This window comes from Taurulus bubalis (assembly GCF_910589615.1).
Source record: "Taurulus bubalis genome assembly, chromosome: 8".
Classification (NCBI taxonomy): Eukaryota; Metazoa; Chordata; class Actinopteri; order Perciformes; family Cottidae; genus Taurulus; species Taurulus bubalis.
Window position 1 is genome coordinate 6,402,245 of NC_136596.1, and position 21,937 is coordinate 6,424,181.

At 40.6% G+C, this 21,937-nt stretch overlaps 1 protein-coding gene across 1 annotated transcript in view; it reads right to left on the bottom strand.

Annotated features, from left to right (window-relative positions):
- ipo11 (importin 11) overlaps positions 1 to 21,753 on the bottom strand; it is a 97,324-nt gene extending 75,571 nt beyond the window's left edge. The window contains exons 1-7 of the mRNA XM_079222577.1: positions 21,613 to 21,753; positions 20,064 to 20,164; positions 16,867 to 16,939; positions 14,674 to 14,877; positions 9,129 to 9,261; positions 8,785 to 8,843; positions 3,029 to 3,077 (exon numbers count right to left, since the gene is read on the bottom strand). Of these exons, the coding sequence (XP_079078703.1) occupies positions 3,029 to 3,077; positions 8,785 to 8,843; positions 9,129 to 9,261; positions 14,674 to 14,877; positions 16,867 to 16,939; positions 20,064 to 20,164; positions 21,613 to 21,750 (757 nt within the window). The 5' untranslated portion in view covers positions 21,751 to 21,753. The remainder of the gene's footprint in view (positions 1 to 3,028; positions 3,078 to 8,784; positions 8,844 to 9,128; positions 9,262 to 14,673; positions 14,878 to 16,866; positions 16,940 to 20,063; positions 20,165 to 21,612) is intronic.
- Positions 21,754 to 21,937: the final 184 nt, after the last annotated feature.

Sequence of the window (21,937 nt, forward strand, 5' to 3'; positions counted from 1 at the left end):
GGACCTGGCAAGAAGAAAACTTATTGGAATGAATAAGTAGGAGAAAGATTACAAGGACGGGAGGGGGGGGGGGACATGTCTCAAAAAGTTACTTTAACTTATTTTATTGTGTTTCATTGTATTTTAATTTGTGTTTTGCTTTGCTTTTCTCCTTCCATCATTCAGGTTAATGTTCTTGCATAGCAGACCCAATTCCTAGCTATGCCCGAACCTGAATTTTATAGCATTTACTATCGGGGGAAGACATTACATTCACCAAGTGTAAAAGACTCAATAACCCTATAAAACAAGGTATAGCACGTTATTACATCATCTCCACCACCTCGATGCTGATCCAATCCAATTACTCTACTTAAAGCCTCAACTAATTTAAATTGAAGAGAAGATGAGTAGGTCAGAGTCATTTCTGGGCAAATCTAGAGGTGCTGCATAAATCTGACCCTTTGGGAGAAAGATCTTGGTGTGGTAATACCAGTGGAGGTTTGGGCACATATTTCAGAACGTGTACACAAATCTTATATATTTGTGCAAGACATGGTTTTATTCAATGCAAGGTGATACACCGTACAAATCTACGACGGAGAATCACCTGCCTTTGATAGGGGTCAGCAGACCTACACAGCTTTGATCATCACCATGTATGCGTCTTTTTCGTTCTCTCCGTCTTTCTTAGCTATTGAACAATATCTCAAAATGTCCTTTTTTAGATTGTTTTTGCATGAAGACAATAAATACCCTTTAACTTTATTCAAAGAGTGCAACTTTAACTAAGTACTCTGATGACACAATTGGATACAAAACCAAATAAACAAAGTTTAAGATTGCATATTTCTTGAGCATCCTTTTCTTCATCTTCTTACTGTCCTTCCTGCAGATATTGATGTTTCCTCATTTACTACAATAAACTTTGCCGCCGTCTTTGAGGTCAAATGCCCACTTCACCTTGCTGCCTTTCGTGAGTCCCATGGGCCCATTATGTCGGTGTATATAATAAAAAACAGTGATAAACAGAACTCCAAAATGATCATGAGTGACTCAGCCCCCCCGCCCCCCGCTGTAAATGTTGGCTCCATAAAAGCACTCCTGGTGCTCGACTCAATAAAGATGTCCCGTGTACTTTACTTCCTTGTCAACCTCATTGATGAAATGGGCAGACACCACAACGGTCTCTGGCATTCATCATTTGTGACCAGCCAGGGCCATAGTTTCCTCTCCCCTTTATGCACATATTCATTTCCATCAGCCACAACTAATTCTCAGTGACACTAGATTGATTAAAAAGGTTAACTGGCTCAAAGATTACTTCGTCTTGCTTCTTCCATTAAACATCAAGCATTACCATTGCATTTTATTGCCTTTGTGTCCATGCCAATGTTTCCTTGTTTGCAGGTGTACGGCAAATGGTTATGTTAGCAGATGGTGTGTAAAGTCAAAGTCACTGAGGTCAAACATCTGACCCAAAGAAAGCCGCGGATAACAAACATAGACGGATGAAGAAAAATAAAGCTAGAAAATGAAACTATTCGTTATTTCTGACATATGTAACCTTGGAAAAAAAGTGTAGTGATTGACAGCGACTGGCTCAGCTCGAGGACAAACATCTAACAGGGAGAGCCAGACATCTGAATGGACCACAAAGACTGCCCCAAAAACACCAGTTTAGATAGCTGACCGTATCAGTCTGAGCAGAGCTGATATTTCTCCCCAGCCCAGCGGTGAGCTGCTTTGCCGTTTCCCCTATCTTCAGTGCCCAAATACCAACAGGACCCTGACCCCTTCTCTATTGCCATCAGCAGAGTAAATATTGGAAGAGATAGTTGTGGCTGATGATACTTTTTGCTCAAATCTGCTGCTATGGTAGATTGTGGAGTTGTGTCCGAAATGCATCGCTCAGCCACTGGGTGTTATCATGAAGCACTTCAAAGGAAACGAAGAGCCGTTGATGGTGAAATCAAACAGTGAAATTGAGCAAACACATCCGCCACTGAACTGGGTAGCGACTGCTTAAAGGCTGTCCCTCAGTGGGTCTCTACCGCATTAGAGGGGCGTAGAAACTTTTTTTAATTAATCATATTTTGATATTTCCACTCAGAGGGATGGGTACAAAGTAACAGGTGTAAGGACCAAGAACCTTTTAGGAAACGCATGGACTTCATCACAACTGCATGTCCAAAATAAGACGTGGAAGAACAACGACCTTAATCAGACGTCTTATATTGTAATTTATTCCAATGCATAATGCTCAGCGTAATCACAGTGATTAAGGTAGTTTTATTTATATATATTTATACGAGACATTTTGTGTGAAATGGTCTTAATTCACATATCCTATCCATAATCCTTGAGTTATGGCCAAAAATGAGTTTTGTGAGGCAATGGTGACCGTTCACCACCAAATCTAATTAGTTCATCCTTGAGTACAGACGTTCCTAAGAAATTGTGTTCACAAGAATGGCCCAGATGGACGAAACCTTGTAAGAAAAACCTGAAAACATAAGGCCTCCAGCCACGGCTGTTGCCCACGCGGGGATATAAAAATGCATAAACCATCTTAAGTGTATGTTAATATGGAGTAATTCCTGTGAAGGGAATGGGGTTACCCCTGAACTTAGAAATGGACCAACAATTCTCCTTTTAGTGATAAACCACGACTCTGTTTTGGTGGAGCCGCACCTAGTGGTAAAATTCAGGACATTGATCGAGACTTTTGGTTAATATCATCCTGGCTTGAACGTTTTTTACACTGGCCAAGCATAACATCGTACAACCAAAATCGTTTCAGTCCATGCATTAAAATCTTATCAAATTACCTAATGTGTATCAATTTCGAGCTCCTCGATAAGAAAAAGGTAAAAAAAAAAAACGCTGCCTTAGGATGACTTGGCCTGAACTTTTAATTTGACTCCTACGTCATGCTACGCTATCGTGAGACCTGGAGTTTGTGTACCATACAGTCTCTTAAGTAGGACCCTTTGGTGTGCATTATATTAGTCAGAGATCCAGGAGAGAGAAAGAGACAAGTACTCACAGCATTCCAAGAACTGTGTTAGCCTCTCAAACACTGCATTCAGGAAACCCTGAAAGGGAAGAGATGAAGAGAGGGTGAGATCAAGTTTAATCTCTTTGACATTTCTGCAGTTGAATCACTTGTGATTGCTTCATCAGTATTGCTCAGAAGGAGATCTATTAACAAAAGAATAACTTTAGCGCATGTGTGTGTGTGTCTGTGTGTGTGTGTGTGTGTGTGTGTGTGTGTACACAGGAGTATAAATAAAAGTGCCAGCTACACCGTATGAAAGAGAATCAATTTTCTGGAGCCTGGTGTAGACGCGGCTTAGCATGAGGAATGAGATGATAGATGGAGATGCAATCGGTTTAGGTCTGCGTTAATGTTCAGCCATGAGGTTAACAGCAGTGCCATTAATCACAGAGCCTAGCCTGTGCGTAAAGCTCCGAACAGAGTCTGGTGAAGAAAGAGGGGGTTGCAAGAGGAGCACAGAAGAGAGGGCGGGAGACGACAAAGAACAACATACACGGCAGGCACTCGTTAGGCTAATGGTGGGATTTGAAAAAAGAGGGGGAGGCAAGGTGGGTGAAATAAAACGAGAAAAATACTCAAATAGAGCATGCAGGAAATTAGAAGAGAATAATGCAAAAGTTTTCAGCTGAACAAGTTGTGATGGAAAAAGGTTTGATAACTAAAAAGGGGGAAGAGAAGTGAGGCCCGCGGCCCTGCAGGGAAACAATACACCAGGATGAAGTGAAAAGTTAATGAATGTCAGCAAAATGGATTGAGGTGGTGCGAAAAAGGATGGAAATATGAGACAGAGTGCGGGTGAGCATTAAATGAGCACGTCAGCACTAATCGAGAAGTCGTTTGGAAAAGTAGATGAAAGCGTCAACCGAGCGACCGAGTTCAATCTGAGGCTGAATCTTAAGGATAACAGTGGGTCACAATTTAAAGATTCAAATTTGGCGACCGTTTCAGCCGTGTGTGGTCTTTAACAATATAAATGCACAGACTTGGCTTCAGGTTTAGAGTTTCGCAGTGGACTGAAATCTATAATCCATCAAATGCTTTGGAATGACACAAAGATGCTCGTAAACGCCTGGAGGTTGCAAACAGACATACTGAGAATAAAGAACATATCTATTATTTATTTTTTCACAAACAAAAAGTTTTAAAGCAAGTAAGTTTTTAAGGAAAGCTTAAAAGAAATTCATCACTGTGGCAGCCTGTGTGAAAACTGACAATGGTCTTCATTTTTAGGGATTACCAACTCACTGAAACTTGCAACTGGCAGCGACACAAGTGAACGACAACCACAAAACAAACAATTACGGTGCCAGTTTGCTATCTACAACAGCTGGGTGTGTCAGGGCCCTCACACATATTTCAAATTAAATTCATGAACTGATGAAAAGTACTTAAGTCACGTCTTTAGCCAAGCTTTATGATTTCTGTTGTATCAAAGTATGATTTCTTTTCTTTGTTCCTGGTTTATATTGTAGAAAACTGACTTGGTATGAAACCTCCATCGTTGCTCAGGGGCGAAAAGGTTGAGTCAAAGTTTCAAGAAGCTCACTATTGTCCTCATCCTGCCCTCTCGTATGTGTGAATGTTGCTCATAGACTGTAGTTCAGCATTCAACACCATTGTGCCCTTTAAGCTTGTCATCACGCTCAGAGACCTGGGGCTCAACAGCACCCTGGGCTTCCTGATGGGCCGACCCCAGGATGTGTGGATCGTCACCACCATGTCCCCCACCCTGATCCTCAACACGGGAGAAGATAAGGTTACGTATTAAGCACTCCCTTGTACTCCGGTTCACCCTGGAGCCCTGACATCTTGGTGCCAGGACAACAACCTCCATCTCCACCTCAGCAAAGCAAAGGAGCGGATTGTGGACTACAGGAAGAGAACGAGAGAAAAACACCCCCCCATGTCCATCAACGGGACTATGCTGGAGAGTCAACGGCTTCAGGACCCTCGGGGTTCACATCAGAGAGGACCTGACTCGGTCTCGTCACCACACAGACACCGATAACGGCAAGACAGTGGCTCTTCTTCCTCCGCAGACTGAGGAGGTTCAACGTGGACTACAGGATACTCTGTGCACCTGACCTGCTGCTCCACCGCCCTCAACTTTAAGGCTCTACAGAGGGTGTTGAAAGCTACCCAGCACATCGCCAGGAGGGAGCTGCCACTTACGGAGGACCTCTACACCCAGCAGTGTCAGAAGAAAGCCAACAGGATTATTAGAGCCCCCCAAACACCTCAGCCACAAAGAATTATGTCTGCATGTGTTTTCTCTTGCGCAGTCCTCATCACACATTACAAATTGCATACTTTTTATTTTTAATACATAATGCAGCTGCCCTTACAAAGTCTATAATGTTGCATGCTGTATGAATTCAATTAGGACTGCGAAGAGGATTGTGGGTCAGAATAGCCAGAAGAGAATGCTGGCTTGTATAGTACTGCAAAATGTGACCAAATGCAGTGGGACATGCTGGTAGTGGTAGTATGGGTATATATAAGGTGGGTGATTCCAGGATGGCACTCTTTCCCTTCCGGAGGGCCTTTCAGGAATCCGACTTGGTTTTGTTGATTATGTTTTGTTACCCTTTATGTTACAAGTAGTTAGCATTGCAGTGTCACAGCAGCCAACGCCCTCACTTTACACAAAAGTTTTCTTCAGTAGGCTTATCTTTAACAACTTTGTTCATTAAAATGTTGCTGTGAAGACATCTCTTCTTTGTTATCCTCCTGAAAACGCTATGCATAACTATGTGTGTATTTATGCTCCTCATTATGCGTTTACTACATTGCTGTTTAGATTATGCTTATTCATTTGAAATAAGTAAAATCCCTAGATTCTCATTTCCTTTTTATACCATGTCATTTCCTTTTTATACATACTTAATTGCCGTATATTTTTACTTGATAGCTACTAGAAAGTAGAAAAAAACAATACATTAGGTGGGTAAGAAAAGCCTCAGCCTATTAACAGCAAGATTGTTATTGTACATTATGCCTAATTAGCAGATATGGGATCTGCTTATTATCAAGATTCCCTTTTACAGTGCAGCCTTGCTGTGCTGCAGGCAACTGAGCTACACATCATGACTTAGTTAAATACTGTCTGCCCCATAGCCAGGGGGAGTTTATTCGGGTCGCTGCAGGTTGCTTAATTACTTCTTCGGTAAGCAACCTGCAGGCCCACTTTCCTACAGAAAAATAACCTTGAAACAGATTTCTAAAATGAAATAATATGATTTTACAATTTTCTCAGCAACACACAGTACCCCCGAAGTAAGAGAAAAAATAGAGAGGATAAACACCGTAATGCCCTCATCAATAAGTCAGATAACAAAGGCAAGACACATCTTTAAACCATCACATGAAATATTTGAAAAATGGTTGCATGAAATCATCCGTTAAGAACCATGTTAAACTAAAAAGAAATCTCAGGGAGTAGTTGAGAACTGTTCAACTGATCTGGATGATGATTCCCATTACCGGATTGAAAAAGCTAAACTTGTGACAGTGTAGTGAATAACTGAATTAATCAATGAGTCCCATTCAGAAAAGGGGTTAATTTAAACGGCAGTAATTGCATCCGATGCTAATGATATTATCCCCCGTCTGATTCACCTCACCTGTTCCTATTAACAACAATTAACTTTCTTTCAGTTCAATTTGTTCCAGATCGTGGAAGCTGATGCCAGATATATCCAGATTGAGATGTGAACACTGGTGATTACACACAAATGTGTGTTTCGTCAATGCAAAGACACGAATGGATTCACAATAGGCATTGCCAACAGAGAAAGAAAAGAAAAACATAGTGTTGTAAACAAAATCTTTTAGCATTTAACATAAAACAAAATGTACCCTGAGGCTATAGAAGTCCACTATGCTGCTTTTATAAACAGTGATACATCTCTTAAGATGTTATAAAAACACTAAAAAAAATACTCTGCTTGGAATAATGAACTGTGTCTGCTGTGGTTAGTACACAAAATACAGAATGATAAAAAAAAATTCTACTACGAGATAAAAGAGGTTTTCCTACTTTTCAATGCTCAAATTTTGACATCACATTTAAGTGCGAGTTGCAAATTGGACCATGATTGCCTTTTAAGTGATAACTTCAGCAGTTATATTCCAAGACTTTCCTGGTCAAAAGCAAAACAAAGCTGAATAACGTCATTTAAATGTGGTATCGACTAGTTAAAGTAGAAAGAGATAATATCAGCATAAACATGTGAACATGAAATATTTACTCCAAACTATTTTCTGCTCACTGATCTGGAATAACCAGGGCCAGCTCAAGGCAAATTACATTTTAATGGGACTGCTTCAACCATTATACAACCTTCAGCCTGAAAGCTAAAAGCTGTCTCATTAGTGGAATAATAGAGCACAGTAAACACATTTACTTCGGTCAGAGAATGTCCCCTGCAAACTCCTGTCTGACATGAGAGAAAAACTAAACAAATAGATGAAAGAAATAATAAGAGACATAGACCGAGTGACAAAGAGAAGCAACTCACTGAACTTCTATGACTTCTTCTATGAAAACCCTTGGAGTCAAAAAGACTATTTGTATTTCTTTTGGGCAAGTTACTATCACTTTTTTTTCATTATCACTATGTTATGATCAATTCAGTCCATAATTATATACTGTATGCCAAATCAATTCTGCAAAAAATGCTTTACATTTTATATTTTGGTCAACCACTTGATTAAAAAAATGGTACAATTCATAATGATGAAGTGAAAAACCTCAAAGAAAAAAAAGAAAAAACTTTCCAAAACCTTAAAGCATAAAAGACCATTCAGAAATTTATATCTCTGAATGGTCTTCTATGCTTTGAGGTTTTGGAAAGTTTATTTTTTCCAATGTAGTCCTCTCGGCTATCTGACTGTATTCAATCAAGCTTTTGTGGCATTTCAGCACAGGTCGACGGACACTTCAATAAATAAGGAGCATAACTGCCACACTGACGACATACGTAAATCACAGCGAACTGTAGGATGAGCCTGAAAGTAGCGTTCCTCAAGGTCACGCAGGTGTCGTCTCAAGCTTCTCTTCTGGTAGATAATCAAATCCTAAATGCATCTAAACATTTGACATTTTTATAAACTGGGCAGTTTGAATACATAGTTTGTCATCCATGACTTAGCAATATTACATGACTGCGCAGCGTCTAGGTAGAGGTCGTATGAGCTCAGGTGTATAAGCGCGACCTATTTTCAGTACCCAGCCCCACCCTGGAGATTTATATGTCTAAAATGTCAAGCACAATCCCAGGGTATGTTTCTTTAAAATAAAGAATAATCTTAAAAGTGAAATCTCACTTGGAAAAATCACTTCACCCTTTTACCATTATTCTCTCAATCCATTGATATTCTTTCACCAAACTTTGATTGGCAAAAACAGGGAGTAGGGAGAATCTGCAGCCGGAGTTCACAGGGCTGGGACATTTTGTGCAAACGATTCCATTAGCTCTAAGCTATGGGGCAACCAAAATCCCATCCAGGCACATGCTTACGATATTTAATTTAAACCAGAGAGATTTAAACTAAATTAAATTAACAGTTTCATGGGGATGGACCAAAACCAGGCTTAAGGCCCTTTCGATCCTCACGGCCATCCACACATTTGCACAGTGTGATCGGAGTCATATTCAACTCAAACCATCAACAGCAAAAATATTTAAAAAGAAATATGATGGCTTCTTTAACAGCCACAGGTGAAATAACTCAAGACTCACCATCACTTCCATATTCTGCTGTGGCTCTTGAAATCCGAAGACTGTCAACTTGCGAAGCACTGAGAGGGGCAGATAGAGAATGGCGGATTAGTATGCAGGATTGACGCTAAATGCACATTCATCCCCACTTTACTGATGTTTAACAAAGTAGCGGCACATGTGAATATTTACAGAAGTTAACAAGTTGTCCTCTTAATTACGTTTTTGTGGGCGGAACCATGAAATACATGAATTATGAGATGGAGTGAGGGATTCAAGGCGGGCATTTTGTAGTTAGAGATCACCGCAGCCTCTTTCCAGCTGTGTCGGGGGCCTGTATGGGCATGAGTGCAAAATGTTGCTACCTTTAAGAGAGAGCAGCGTCCTCTCCAGCGAGCCGAGGGCTGTGGCCTCATCTCTGGCACAGATCTGCTGGAGGAAGCAGTCGGTGTGATGGCTCCAGAGGGAGCACGCGAAGCTGTAGATGCCCGACGCCAGCTGCCAACGTACACACAAACAGTACAGTCGATCACACACGCATCAAAAATGAGTCTGGATCAGTTCGAAAGCAGGCATTTGAGGTCATTCTCGTGACCACGTGAAATTAATCGCATCTGCCTATACCCCCTATAAACATCAGAGGCTCCGTTACACACTGATGCTGAGACAAATACAAAAGCTCTTCCACATAAAACAGTCTTACAGAACAAACAAAGAGGGAAAGAGTGGGACGTCGGAGTCTCAGGTCTAATTTAGCTCTAAATGACTTCCTATTACAGTCACTGCCATAACATTGAGCCCAAACCAATTACATTTTTGTTCCATCAATGCATTCTCCTGTAAAGATAATCAAAAAAAGTAGACAAAAATACTCTGTCCCATCAACTGTGCAGTCTGGCCCAGTAGCGCAGACAATATAATCAATCTGCCACGGCACAACAATGAGTTTTGGATTATGCTTCGGTCGGTGTTTTCATAAAAAGAATAAACAGAACTGAAAAGAGGTAAACAGTACATATCTCAGTGACTATCCAACCCTAGTGCCTCAATATTCAAGCACTTCCATGTGTTCAAGCTGAAAGGAAACCACACTATCAGTTATTCGAACTGTGTTAAATGTGATAGTTAGTCATTTCTGCTACTTGATTAAGGCAAATACACTGATATGCGGATGACGTATCAAAGAAAGGAACTGAACTCAGGGGCAATAAAACTATGCGTGAGGGGTAACGCGTGAATGTCAAGTGGGAAAGATCTGAGAAGCAGTGGTTAGGTTGGTGGTGTGTGTCTACTGAAAGAGAAATCCCTACTTAGACAGCGCAGCATAGGCTTTAATACATTCCTTACAGAAAACTGCAAGGCTAGCCATTTTCTTCTTTGGAGAGATTTCTCTCAAGCTTGGCACTTTCCATTCCTCGGATACCAGACTAATCCAACGCATGGAACCTAGAAGTGATGAATCAAGTTTGGGAAACATTCCCAAATTCTTCTTTCGACTTCCACACTCTTAGTGTGCTGTTTTTAAATCGGATGGAAGGTCGTTTAAACTGTATTCCACAGGGCCAAACCTTGGGCCCTACGAAAATTACAGAGTTTGATAATACAAATGGATAAGTAGATGGAGACTTTGTGGGTGCAATCAGTGTCTCCCTTCTATTATACGTTGTTTTTTTCCCCACAGCCAATTGAACAGCAACAACAGGAATTACAATGCATGTGTAAACCTTTTTAGTGCAGCACAACTTGGTTACACTTCAAGAATTAAATTGAATATTGTCACACCCGATCCAGCTATCCGAGTCGGTATCGGCCCGATGTCTGATATTGATATCGGTGCATGTTCTACTGAAAAGCATTATTAAACAGCTTTTATTGTTCAAACTGTTCTTGCTTAAACTTATTAACTAGAGGCACAGCTTCCCACACTCGAAAACATAACTTTGAACACAAACTACTAAAGTCCCCTGATAGCAGATTCCATCTCCATCCCATGCAACTACATAAAGTGGATTGACAGCCTGAATCCACTCCTTATTAAAACAAAGATTATGTTCATTAAGGCTACAATGTTAGATGTTTTAAAAAGTAAGCCACACAGAGAAAGTCTGGTATTAGGCTGATTACTGGTGATTGGGGAACCAGCTGAATTCCAATTAATGAGTTTTTTTAATTGCTAAATTATTCTATAGAGAATTTTGATGCATCCAAGAATACATTATTTCCCCACCCATGAGGAGTGTGTGTGTGTGTGTGTGTGTGCAAAACCTCCCCACATTGCAAAACATGTGTGTATCCGTGTCTATTCTCCTCTTCACAACTGCAGACGGAGACAACAGAGAAGCAAATTTTAAAAAAAGCAAACAATTTCCTCCATCTGCAAGCCAATTCCCTATTCCAGGAGGAAGAACTCGTAAACCAAAGCCATCCAAGAAAAGCGCAGCTCATTTCATCTGTTTATGAAGACCCATCCAGTGGGAAATTGCCCCTCTTTTATTACTCAAAACAACAAAGCCAAATGCTGGTTATAACTTGCCCCGTTCCTCTCTTAACTTACTGGATTTTTGAGTCCCAAAAGCCAATAGAGCTAAACACAATGTCAAAGCTGTATCTTTAAAACCATGCAATGTCTTTATGGCTGGCTACCCCACAAGGTTTCACATATAAACTGAAATAGTCTTGTAAAGAGTAGGAAGTTCTTAAAAAGTATCACTTTTATGTGCATTAAATTAAGTATCAACTTTACAGCAAAAACATTCTGCGACGTATTACAAGAGCGAAGAGAATAACTGGAAAAAAAAGTTGGAGCTCTGGGTTGATTTTCCAGGAATACAATTACTGTGTTCAGAGTACTATTCTGAGCGGAAAAAATAAAACTTGTCCATTAGGCGTAAAGTTAATTTTTTTGCCAATTCTGAGAATGTTTGTGTCTGTGGAATCATTCTGGTTACTGGGGAAAAAAATATTCTATCGTTTGTTATCTCAATGCGTTTAAAAGGTGCTCGAGTATTACAGTGAACTTAAGATTCACTTCGATGTGCATGTCCCTGACTTTCATATCAATTTGTATCTCATCTTCCATGCTACTGCTGAGGCAATATCAACCACAGTTCAATTGTTAGATTTAGACTGCTAAATCATCCTGTTTAGTGGCAACGAGAGTCAATTCTTCAAAATAATTTTCACGCGTACAACTGCATTATGTAACACTGAGGTTATTTGTGGTCCCTGTTCATGGATAAATGTTCAAGATAATTGTTGTTTTTTATTATGATTTTCCTCTTGCTTACTTTTGATGTTTTTAGTATATAAGGGGGGAACTTAATTTTCCAATCCAGTATTTTATGTTTTACAGATACAAGACAGCAGGCACGAGCATTTTCTCCTTCATCCAGTTCCATCCTCACTTTTTCCCCTTCTTTCTAAGATGGCAGTAGGCAGAAACAACTTCTAAAAATGCCCCAATTCCATCCTTCTCCTTCAATACAGCCTCAACTTTATCGTTACACCATTTTCTTCATTACTCCATAACTTCTTCTGATGTGATCTAGCCTCCTGTCACCAGCAGCCCTTGGTTACTTCAATCACTTCTTCTCCTCCTACACACCCACGCCATCCTTCTTCATCACTTCCTCTTTCCCTTTTTCTCCCACTATCTGCTCAGCGCTGTGTCTGGCGCATGAGTCGAGTTCGAAGCCCGAGCATCGGCAGGTGGTCCAGGAAAAACCAAGAACTGGTAGCTGTGCAGCCCCATCAGTGCACCATCTCCCGTGATGCAGTCAACACGGTCTCCCAACTGTTTTAGGTTTGGGCGAAGGACTAGAGAGAAGAGCGCACTCTCATCGAGTACGAGAAGTCACGCTCAACGCCCACACCCTTGTAAGAGCACTTATGTACACATTATGTCTGGGCTAAATGGGGCGCCATAAAAACAGTGTAAATGAAGAGGGGAAAGAGAGGGGGCTTATAAATGAAGAGATACTTGCTGCTCATTGCAGATACATTTCTGTGAATAAATGGCAAAGGGAACATTCAGGACGCTGGTGACTAAACACTTTGTTCTTTAAAACACGTAAACAGGTGCAACCCGCTGTAAAACGACAACTCGGAGCCTCGATGCAGGACAGAAGCCCTGTTCACATTCGGCACCTATTCGATCATCTCTCCATCATTTCACACGTGGCATCAGAGTGTGTCTCAAGTGACCACTCACTTGAGACCTCCTCGCTCTAAATGCAAATAAACACATACATCATTTTCCATTTGCAACGTCCAAATGTGTCGTTTTTAAACCAATGGGATGCACCAATGCACTTTCCTGCCTTGTCTACGACACATTTAAATTAGTCAACACAATATAGACAATATAAGGGATCTATTCTTTGGTGTGTTGCAGGCAAACTAAAGCGCCCAAGATGCTTGATGCACTCTTAATATATCTGTATCCATCCTCAGTCCTTTTTCCATTTGGCCTGTTGTTGGTGCACTTTAATATGACGCTATTGGCATAGGTCCCTTCTCCCGCTTACACAGAGGTCGCCAGTTGAGTAGGCAGACCTTCAATGTGTCCCAGGACACATTCCCATACACACTGCATAAAGAATGTGACCATATGCGGCCTGACCAAACTTAAAACGGTTTCTGAGCCATCCGTCCTCAACGTGTCTTGGGTGCGTTCCCACATGTACATGAAGCTGTCCACGAAGTGGTAATGCCAGGTGTTTACGGCGCCAGAGACGACCTTGACAGGTGTAGCGGTTGTATACAAATAACCAACGTGGAAACAAATATATACTGCTCCAGAATCCGAGGTCATTTGAGGTTCAAATCTGACTTTGCATTAAAAAGACTCAATTTCAGCTCCAGTGCTCGTGCTGCAGCCCCCCCATAACAGTGTTGTATTGTCCTTTGTCTTCCCACCTCTTCATAATCCATGGTGTGCGCGCGCACACACACGGTCAGTTGTCGTGACGGGATGGGATAGTCCATGGGCTATTCAGATTCAAAGTGATCAGTGTCTCATTTAAAAACTGCACGGTTTCATGGGGCTCAGAACGCGTTTGTTCCTCGTATTGCCTAAGGGCACACATTTTGGCATAGAGGATTGCCTCTGCACAACATCCAACTATTTGGCCTCAACCGCTGTCTCTGATGTCCACTGGTCTGTCTCTGTCACTCTTATTATTAACCCCCCCCCCCCCCCATCTTCGTGACCATTTTTCTGCTCAAGTCTTGAGTTCTTTAAAACCACGGATGGCAATACATTTACATTTTCTCTAATTCACTCCCTGTTTGAAAGACACATTAACTCACACAGACAACACTCCTGTGAACACATTCTCCCTTTCTCACACACACACAACTAGCAACTCAGACAAATATATTCCCAAACACATCAATCTCGCTCCAGTCATGCATGAAAACTAAACACAGGCATGCAGAGAGAATCTGGCTGCCATAAATCTCGGATTTGATTCATACAGCGGCTAAACAGCATCTCCTACAGGCAAAGACTGAAACTGAAACACCTGCAACTCTCAGGGCGATCTTGGATTCATCTATTCACATGAAAAAAGGTTTTGCAGGGAAAAAAAGGGAGTATAAAAAATAAAAAAGGAACATGACAAAGTCAGAGGCCAGAACACAGGAAAAGAAAGAAGGGGTCAAAAGCAGCAAAGTTCAGCAGACAGAGTTCCAATTAGATTTTTCTTTACTTATTGACCTAAATTCACCTTATATTTCAGATGTGCACAGCTACCGCATCAAGTGGAGAGAAAAGAAAACCAGAGGAGAGGCATAATGAATAAGATGACTAAGAATGGCGAGCAACCAAATATAAAATTAAAGGTTGTAACGACGTAAAGCTGAGAGTGGTGACGAACAGACAAATAGCAAAAAAAAAAGTGGCCTTACATCCTGGAAGAGCCGCCTGTCTTGCGCCAGACGTTTGGACGCTAGGGTTTTGGTGACATGATAGAAGGTTAGCAGCGCCCTGTGCTGCTGCAGGCCGTCCTGACCCTTCACAGACTCGAGCAGAATGGGGATGAGCTCTGGCCATTGCCTGGGGCAGTCCAGACGGGCCACCTTGGCTATCAGTACTGCAATCTGGGTGGCTATCTGTCGGGCAAACACACAGAGGGACAGAAAGATGACCAGAGGCAAAGCATAAACACAGCAGACGGTGGTTATGCCAAAGTAAACTTAATGGGAATTTTACTTAAACATTGCCATCTCGAACATTCTATCTAGATCACGCAATATAGCAAGGCATGATTTTAAAGGAGTAGTTTGGACGATCATATTACATACGGCATAGTGTGCACATATTCCATATCCTGTTAAAGAGGGAATGTGACGCACAGATTAAGCTTCTTCTTTTTTTTTAAAGAAAGTGCTTCCGCAGGAGTGATACATCTTTGCAGTCCATAGATGCAGGACTGTCACTACTGAACACCAGCTTTGATAGCAGACTTTACACAACATAAGCATACGCTGCCTTTGATTTGACAGCTGTGGTTCACACATCCTTGCATAATACTTAACTGTCTACAGTTCTGTCACAAATCTAGTAGAAGCATAAACATCAAGTTAAATGAGCAGGCCGAGCTTATTTGGATCCACATCACAGAGCGGTGACGCTGGGTGGGAACAACGGTTTGTTAGGTACACTCAGCTGAAACCAATCCAGTCTAAACACAACAGCCCTGCAGGATGGATGATGATGAAAATGTTTTGTGATTTACTGTGAAGCCTTCTTATATTTTGTCCAATTAATATCAATAAGGGTAGCAAAAAAATTGATGGACCCTAGAAATCACACAGTTAACTAAATTAACTATAACTGTAGTTTAAATTCTTTGACTTGCTTGAGCTGACCTAATATTTTCTGTGATGGCAGTTCCATCTTTGATTAAAAAAAAAAAGCATAAATCTAGCCCACTTATACATATATATTACAAATACAATGTTTAGCTCTTTTGAACCCCATTATATTGAGAATGTATTGCATTGTTATTAGAATGCATGTTTCCGTAAAAACAAGTTGTTATGGTCGTAAACAATCTAATTTAACAAAGTAATAAATGATCAGTGTGCATGTACATTTTATTTGCAGGTATCAATAGGGCGCTAAGCTTTTTTTTTTAAAGCCAGGCGAGGTCAAATAATTTGCTTGGATTCTAGAACTAAAAAATGCAAACTGTCCACACACACACACACACCCCTGATCGAGTGGACAAGGACAGGCTGTGAGTGGTGAGACATATGGTGTTTAAATGGCATTCATTACTTGCCATATGGACCCTATCAGTCCTGATGTTGGAGGGCTGTCCCTCAGGGATAAACAAGCTGTAGAAACCAGGAGGCAGGGCCACCTTCCAAATCCCCTCAGACAGATGTATTACACACCGCTTGAGTCTGAATTATTTGTTTGTCGTGCCGTTCCCCTGAGAACTATGAGAAAATGGTGGCTTATCAACAAACTTTTTGGCCCTCAAATGAAGTCCCCACTAGGACAATCAGTATCTTTTATCAGCCGTTCTACTACCATCTCATTTCATTGTATTACATTTACTTATGTGAATTTAGGGAATTTTAGGCAACACAATTTAGGTACACTTACAGTGCATGTCCAAATGAAAGCTGTCACTAAAGCAAAATGAAATGGATTTGGTGAGGTGGGTGGCTGCTTTACTCGTGCAATTTGAGGCATATAAGTTGTCTTAATTGTGGCCATCAGTTTTAAAGAGTGGATCTAAATGCGATATAACACAGCCTTCTCAATATCAGTGTTGAGTACAAAGCCCGATAAACTGTAACATTGGGTCTTGTATGCTGTTCAAAAGATTAAACAATATAAATAACTAACCACTAATGTAACTTTGATAGCAAAATTGCAGATCTAGTTTTCTATATGATGGATAATCCATTTAAAGCACATTTAACACACAAATGTAACACAATTTAACACAGCGAATGAATGTAAATTGAAAGCAAAATGACTTAACATGCAAAAAGTTGGATGATTTGTTTTGGTCAATAGCTTTGAACATTATATGGTTTTATACAAAGTCATCTCAATCAAAATCACAGTATATACCAGTTTACCTGATTGACTGGCTCATTGAAGTTTGTGATGAGACCAGCACGCAATGAGATCTTCTCCTCTTCTGATAAAGCACTGAGAACAAAGCAACCAGAAAGAAGATCAGAAGAGGCAAGCGGGTCATGACAGAATGAAGAAGAGCGAGAGTAACACAATATCTGGAGGGACATAACGGCACAAAAACATACAATGCACACACATCAATGTTTGAGGAAACCAAAAATAACTACGGGCACCTGATTACCAGATGAACACCAGTAAAACACACTTAACGCATTGCCTGTCTGACTAGGTGGCAGTTTTTTTTGTTGTGCACCACGTGGGGCAACTTAATTAAAATGGATTTAAGATGCTATTCCATAAGGATGCCGGGTTCGGAACCTTTTCACTGGTGCGAACCACCACTGAGTCCCCACTTCACATTATGCCCGGTGCCCTGGCATTGTTGAATGCCGCTTGAATAAGAGTCTCCTTATGATTAGATTTTAAATTCTGGACATGCAAAACTCATACTTAAATATGGGGAAAGAAATGAATATGACATCAATCTGCCAAGTAGTTATGGGATCAATTAAATCCCTTTATAATACTCTATAGTGGAGGACCCGCCAGCTGCCTGATTTAATCAGTGAGCTTGGGATAACGCTCTGCTCTCCTCGGTCTCATATCTTGTAGTGTGCAACATGAGCTGAAGAGTTTTTCAGTTGACCATTTTAAAAATAACCATACAGAACAAAAGCAGATTTGGTGTGGAATCCCATTCACAGTTACTGTAAGTTTCAAAATTGAGGGTGTTAATATATTAGAAATATTTCAATAAAGTTTCTCTTGACTTTGATTTTCCACTTCTTCCTGTTCTGAAGAGTTGTTTTTGGCGAAGGTTTGAAAATATAGAAACCAGTCACACAGCAGGTAGTGCCAACTTTACAGTGTATATTTTAAGTAAATTGATTTGATTATTTAGTTCAACAAGCACATTACGTTTACAGGATGCTATTTCGTTTTACTCCGTTAGGTATATCCACATCTTTTTTTTTATCTCTTTATTTTAACTTGCACATCACTTTTAGTAAGTATTTCAAAACCCCTTCAAGGAAAAGGCATTTTAACGTTTTTTGCGAGCATTTTTATGCAACTGCATGCATTCTGGTTTATATAAACGTGTGCTGCCTTGTAAGCAACACACACACACACACACACACACACACACACACACACACACACACACACACACACACACACACACACACACACACACACACACACACACACACACACACACACACACACACACACACACACGCGCGCACACGCGCACGCACGGCTGTTCGATTAAAGTCAGTGATTCAGGTAACTGGGCAGGGAGCCCCAAGGTGAATCTTAATTTCAAGTCACACATTTTAAACTGATATAAGAACCCTATAATGGATGTGGGGAACTGGACAGAGAGACTGGGGAAAAAACAGGACATTTATGAAGTCTGTCTCCAAACCTGGCAAGCATCTGCAGAGTGTCTCTTTCTACTTTAAGATGAGACGAGATAACACTCCATAGGTCGTATGAAGGAAGGTATACATTTTAAACAGCATTTTTATTGAAAAAATAATAATAATTTTATTAGATTATATTGAAAAGGCTGGTCTGTGTCCGGTCGTGGAAAGCGTGAATAAAAAGGCTGGAGAGGGAGTTTTTCAAGGTATGAAAAAGGAAGTGACCTTTTTTACTGCAGGCCTTCTGACTTGTCAATGCAGAAAAAGCACAGGTGGAACTAATAACATTAACGAGGGCTCCATTACACTTAACTGACCCATTCAGCCAAGACAGTAAGCCAGCATACACAATACTGGGGCTGTGGAACTGGCAAGCATGATAGAATGTCTGCTGTTTCTTTATAGCAGCAGACAACAGAATTAATTTCCCCACTGTGGGACTAACAAGGGATTATTCTTCTTCTTCTTCTTCTTCAGCGAATGACATGTCCAAACGTATGTCAAAGGGCCTTAAAAGTCAGTATCTTCGACTACTCTTTGACTGGTTTCTCCTTTTATGGCAAAAAAGCCAGCCAAATAAAACAGTGATACCAAAGTGAAGGGCTTGCTCGTCTGTCATCACATCCTCCTTTTATCTTACTAGACATTTGTGCGAAATTGTCAAAATTAGCACATTCATTATTGAGCATCGAGTTGTGGTTAAAGCCGTGTTTTGTGAGGTCACAATGAGCTTTACCGTTGTACAAAAAAAATTAAAATCAATTCATCCTCGATGCCACAAAATTCCCTACGAACGTTCCTGAGATATTGCATCAATGAAAATGTGACGGACAGACAGATGACATGAAAACATAATGCCTTCGACAACGGTTGTCACCTGAACAGAAGCATAAAGGCTGAACTGGGTCGCGACCTGAACTGGGTTGCTATACATTACAATAGTTTTGTATTCTGTGATTTACAGAAAATGTAGCCTAAGCCTAGTATAGTGACACCACATGGTCCCACATAGTATCCGAGTAACTGGATTAATGCCAATGGCCCGAAAGTAATCAAATAAATAACCCGAGGACCAAAAGACCTTGCACAGCACTCTAGAAAATGGAATTTGGATTAGTGAATTACTGATGAGTGAAACAAACTTTGGTATGAGCAGAAAACTTCCGAAAATAAAAGGAGAAAATCAATGATTTGAAGTGGTCAAAGAGTGGCCACAGAGTGCTGAGGCAGGACAGATTACCTCCGGCCAACTGCTGTCAGGGGAATTTAAGAGCAAATGCTCAATTCAGATCTAACAAAAAACTAGGTACCCAGAGACAGACCGTAAGCTTTGAACACTCAAAACTGATCTTTCACCAGACAAAAGAGACACAAAGGAATAAACAGATTATAAAACCAGAGCACAATATGAATAATCAAGATGGAATGTAAAAAAAAAAGAAGGAAAGGTGGCGGAGCCAGAACTGCAGACGTAAGCTATAACTGTTGAAAAAAAGACAATGGGGAAAACAAAGGCAAAGAGGAATAGGGACAAAACAGAGGGGAAAATGCCACTACAAATCTACAAGAGATTAAGACTGATGAATAGAGACAGAGTAAGAGTGAATGAGAAAATAAAGACAAGCTGTAGAAGAGAGAAGAAGAAAATGGTTAAGATGGAAAAGTGAGAGAGCCTGAATAGGAAACATGGGAAACAAGCAGGCACTTACTGAGGCGCTACTCTCCTCCAGTATCTGTCAATGCCATTTTTGAAGTAGAGCACAGCGAGCCACCTAACGTTCACAGCCAGCATGTGGTTATTGAAGATATTCTATGGAGGGGGGAAAAAAAGTATATATAAATATACACACACATATACAGTATATGGCTATATCTATATATAGCTTAGCAGACATTGTTTTGTTTCACTCAAATGAGTAACACAAGGCAATTTAAGGAAAGACTCCGTTTAATGATGTGTGACATCTCTGACTACTAAAGAAAACAACTCTAACCCCACTGAAGAACAATTATGCGGGTCTGTGATGCCATCAAGCCATTAAAACCTAAGACACACTGAAATAGAGATCTAGAGTTGCCCGGGTTGTACACACTACTGCTTTATTATTCTAGAAATGCTAAAACTTCATTCGCAAAGTCATTCTCCGAGTCACCGCAAAGGCAGGATCTCTTTAGAAAGCAGCACAATAGAGTTAAATATGGGCTCCTGTATTTTCAGGATTAGGAAGACGTAGGAACACGGATGAGTTCAATGAAAGGGTTTCGGTTAAAGTTTTATGTTTTTGCATTAACACTATAATAATAATATAAACATCCTTCTGCTGTCCATCGAGAGGAATAGAAGGCCATTAGCAGGGCTGCACAGCGTGACCATCTACTCTCATATGCAAATGTTAATCTGCCTGCTGCCCCTAAACTTTTACATTCAGTGCATCGGTGCAATTTTTGCCGGTCTGGGCAACATTTTATTTAGTGATGCACAGACAGTCTGAATTGAATGAGACAGGGAACATGGTGCAACTCAGGCAGCAACACAAATTAATCATAAAGTTGAGAACATCTTCTGAAATGTCCAAGCATCTGTGCCAATTTCTCTACTGAATGAACAGAGATGCGACTGATATCCATCTTACACCAGGCGGAGACAGGAAACAAGTAAACAAACTGAGTATTACTTTAAGGCTCAATATAGGCTTTGTGATTAATATATGCTCAAATGTAGGTGTTAGTCAGTGCCGAGAGGATGAACGCACACAAAGCTCTGTCGAATTTTTCAAGCTTTCCACTTTCCTGACTTTCAGCCGACACTTGGCCTTATACGTTGAAAAAAATGCCAAGTTTGGTTAAAACATCTGTTTATTTCAATAAAACTATTCAATGGAAGTGTAGTATTCCTTTAACACAAATACATTTACAGCTGCCTGTTCTACAATTCCTTTCTCCAACTCTGACAATCTTGTGATTTGATGCTGTGATTAGTTATTGTGTGAAATATATATAGCCTCTCAATCTGCTATAGTTATGCAGATTGCTCGATATTCCCCTCCTATTAATAACTAAACTACAAAGAAACCCTCTCCTATGGTTGTTTGAATTAAATTACTATTGAAACTAAAATCATCGGATATGAGCACAAAGCCAACACTCCCCCTTGATTTTCTGTAAGATACAGCACATTCATTAACATCTCCATTCATTAAAGTTGTAAAAGTTTGTACTTCAGCAGATGTATTTCAATTATTTGATACAATCCCTCACCAAAAGGACGGAGTAGAAGCCTGGCTGAGTCTCCCACTGTCGGAGCTGCTCCTCCGCGGGCTTCAGCACAGCGGTGTCCTGACTGGTAGCTTGGGTTAAGGCCTGCAGCACCACTGAACTGGCACCGTCCATATCCATAGCTGGATATACCTGCAGGGGAAATATACAGGACAGGGGCGGGGGGCAATATACAAAAGGAGAACAATGTTATTGCTCTTGTTGTGAAAAGTTCTGGCTGAGTTTCGAGTTTTTTATAATTTCATCGTCGGGAAAAACTGTGTAATAAAACATCAACTGAAAGCTGAGGCAGTTACAGCTACAAAAA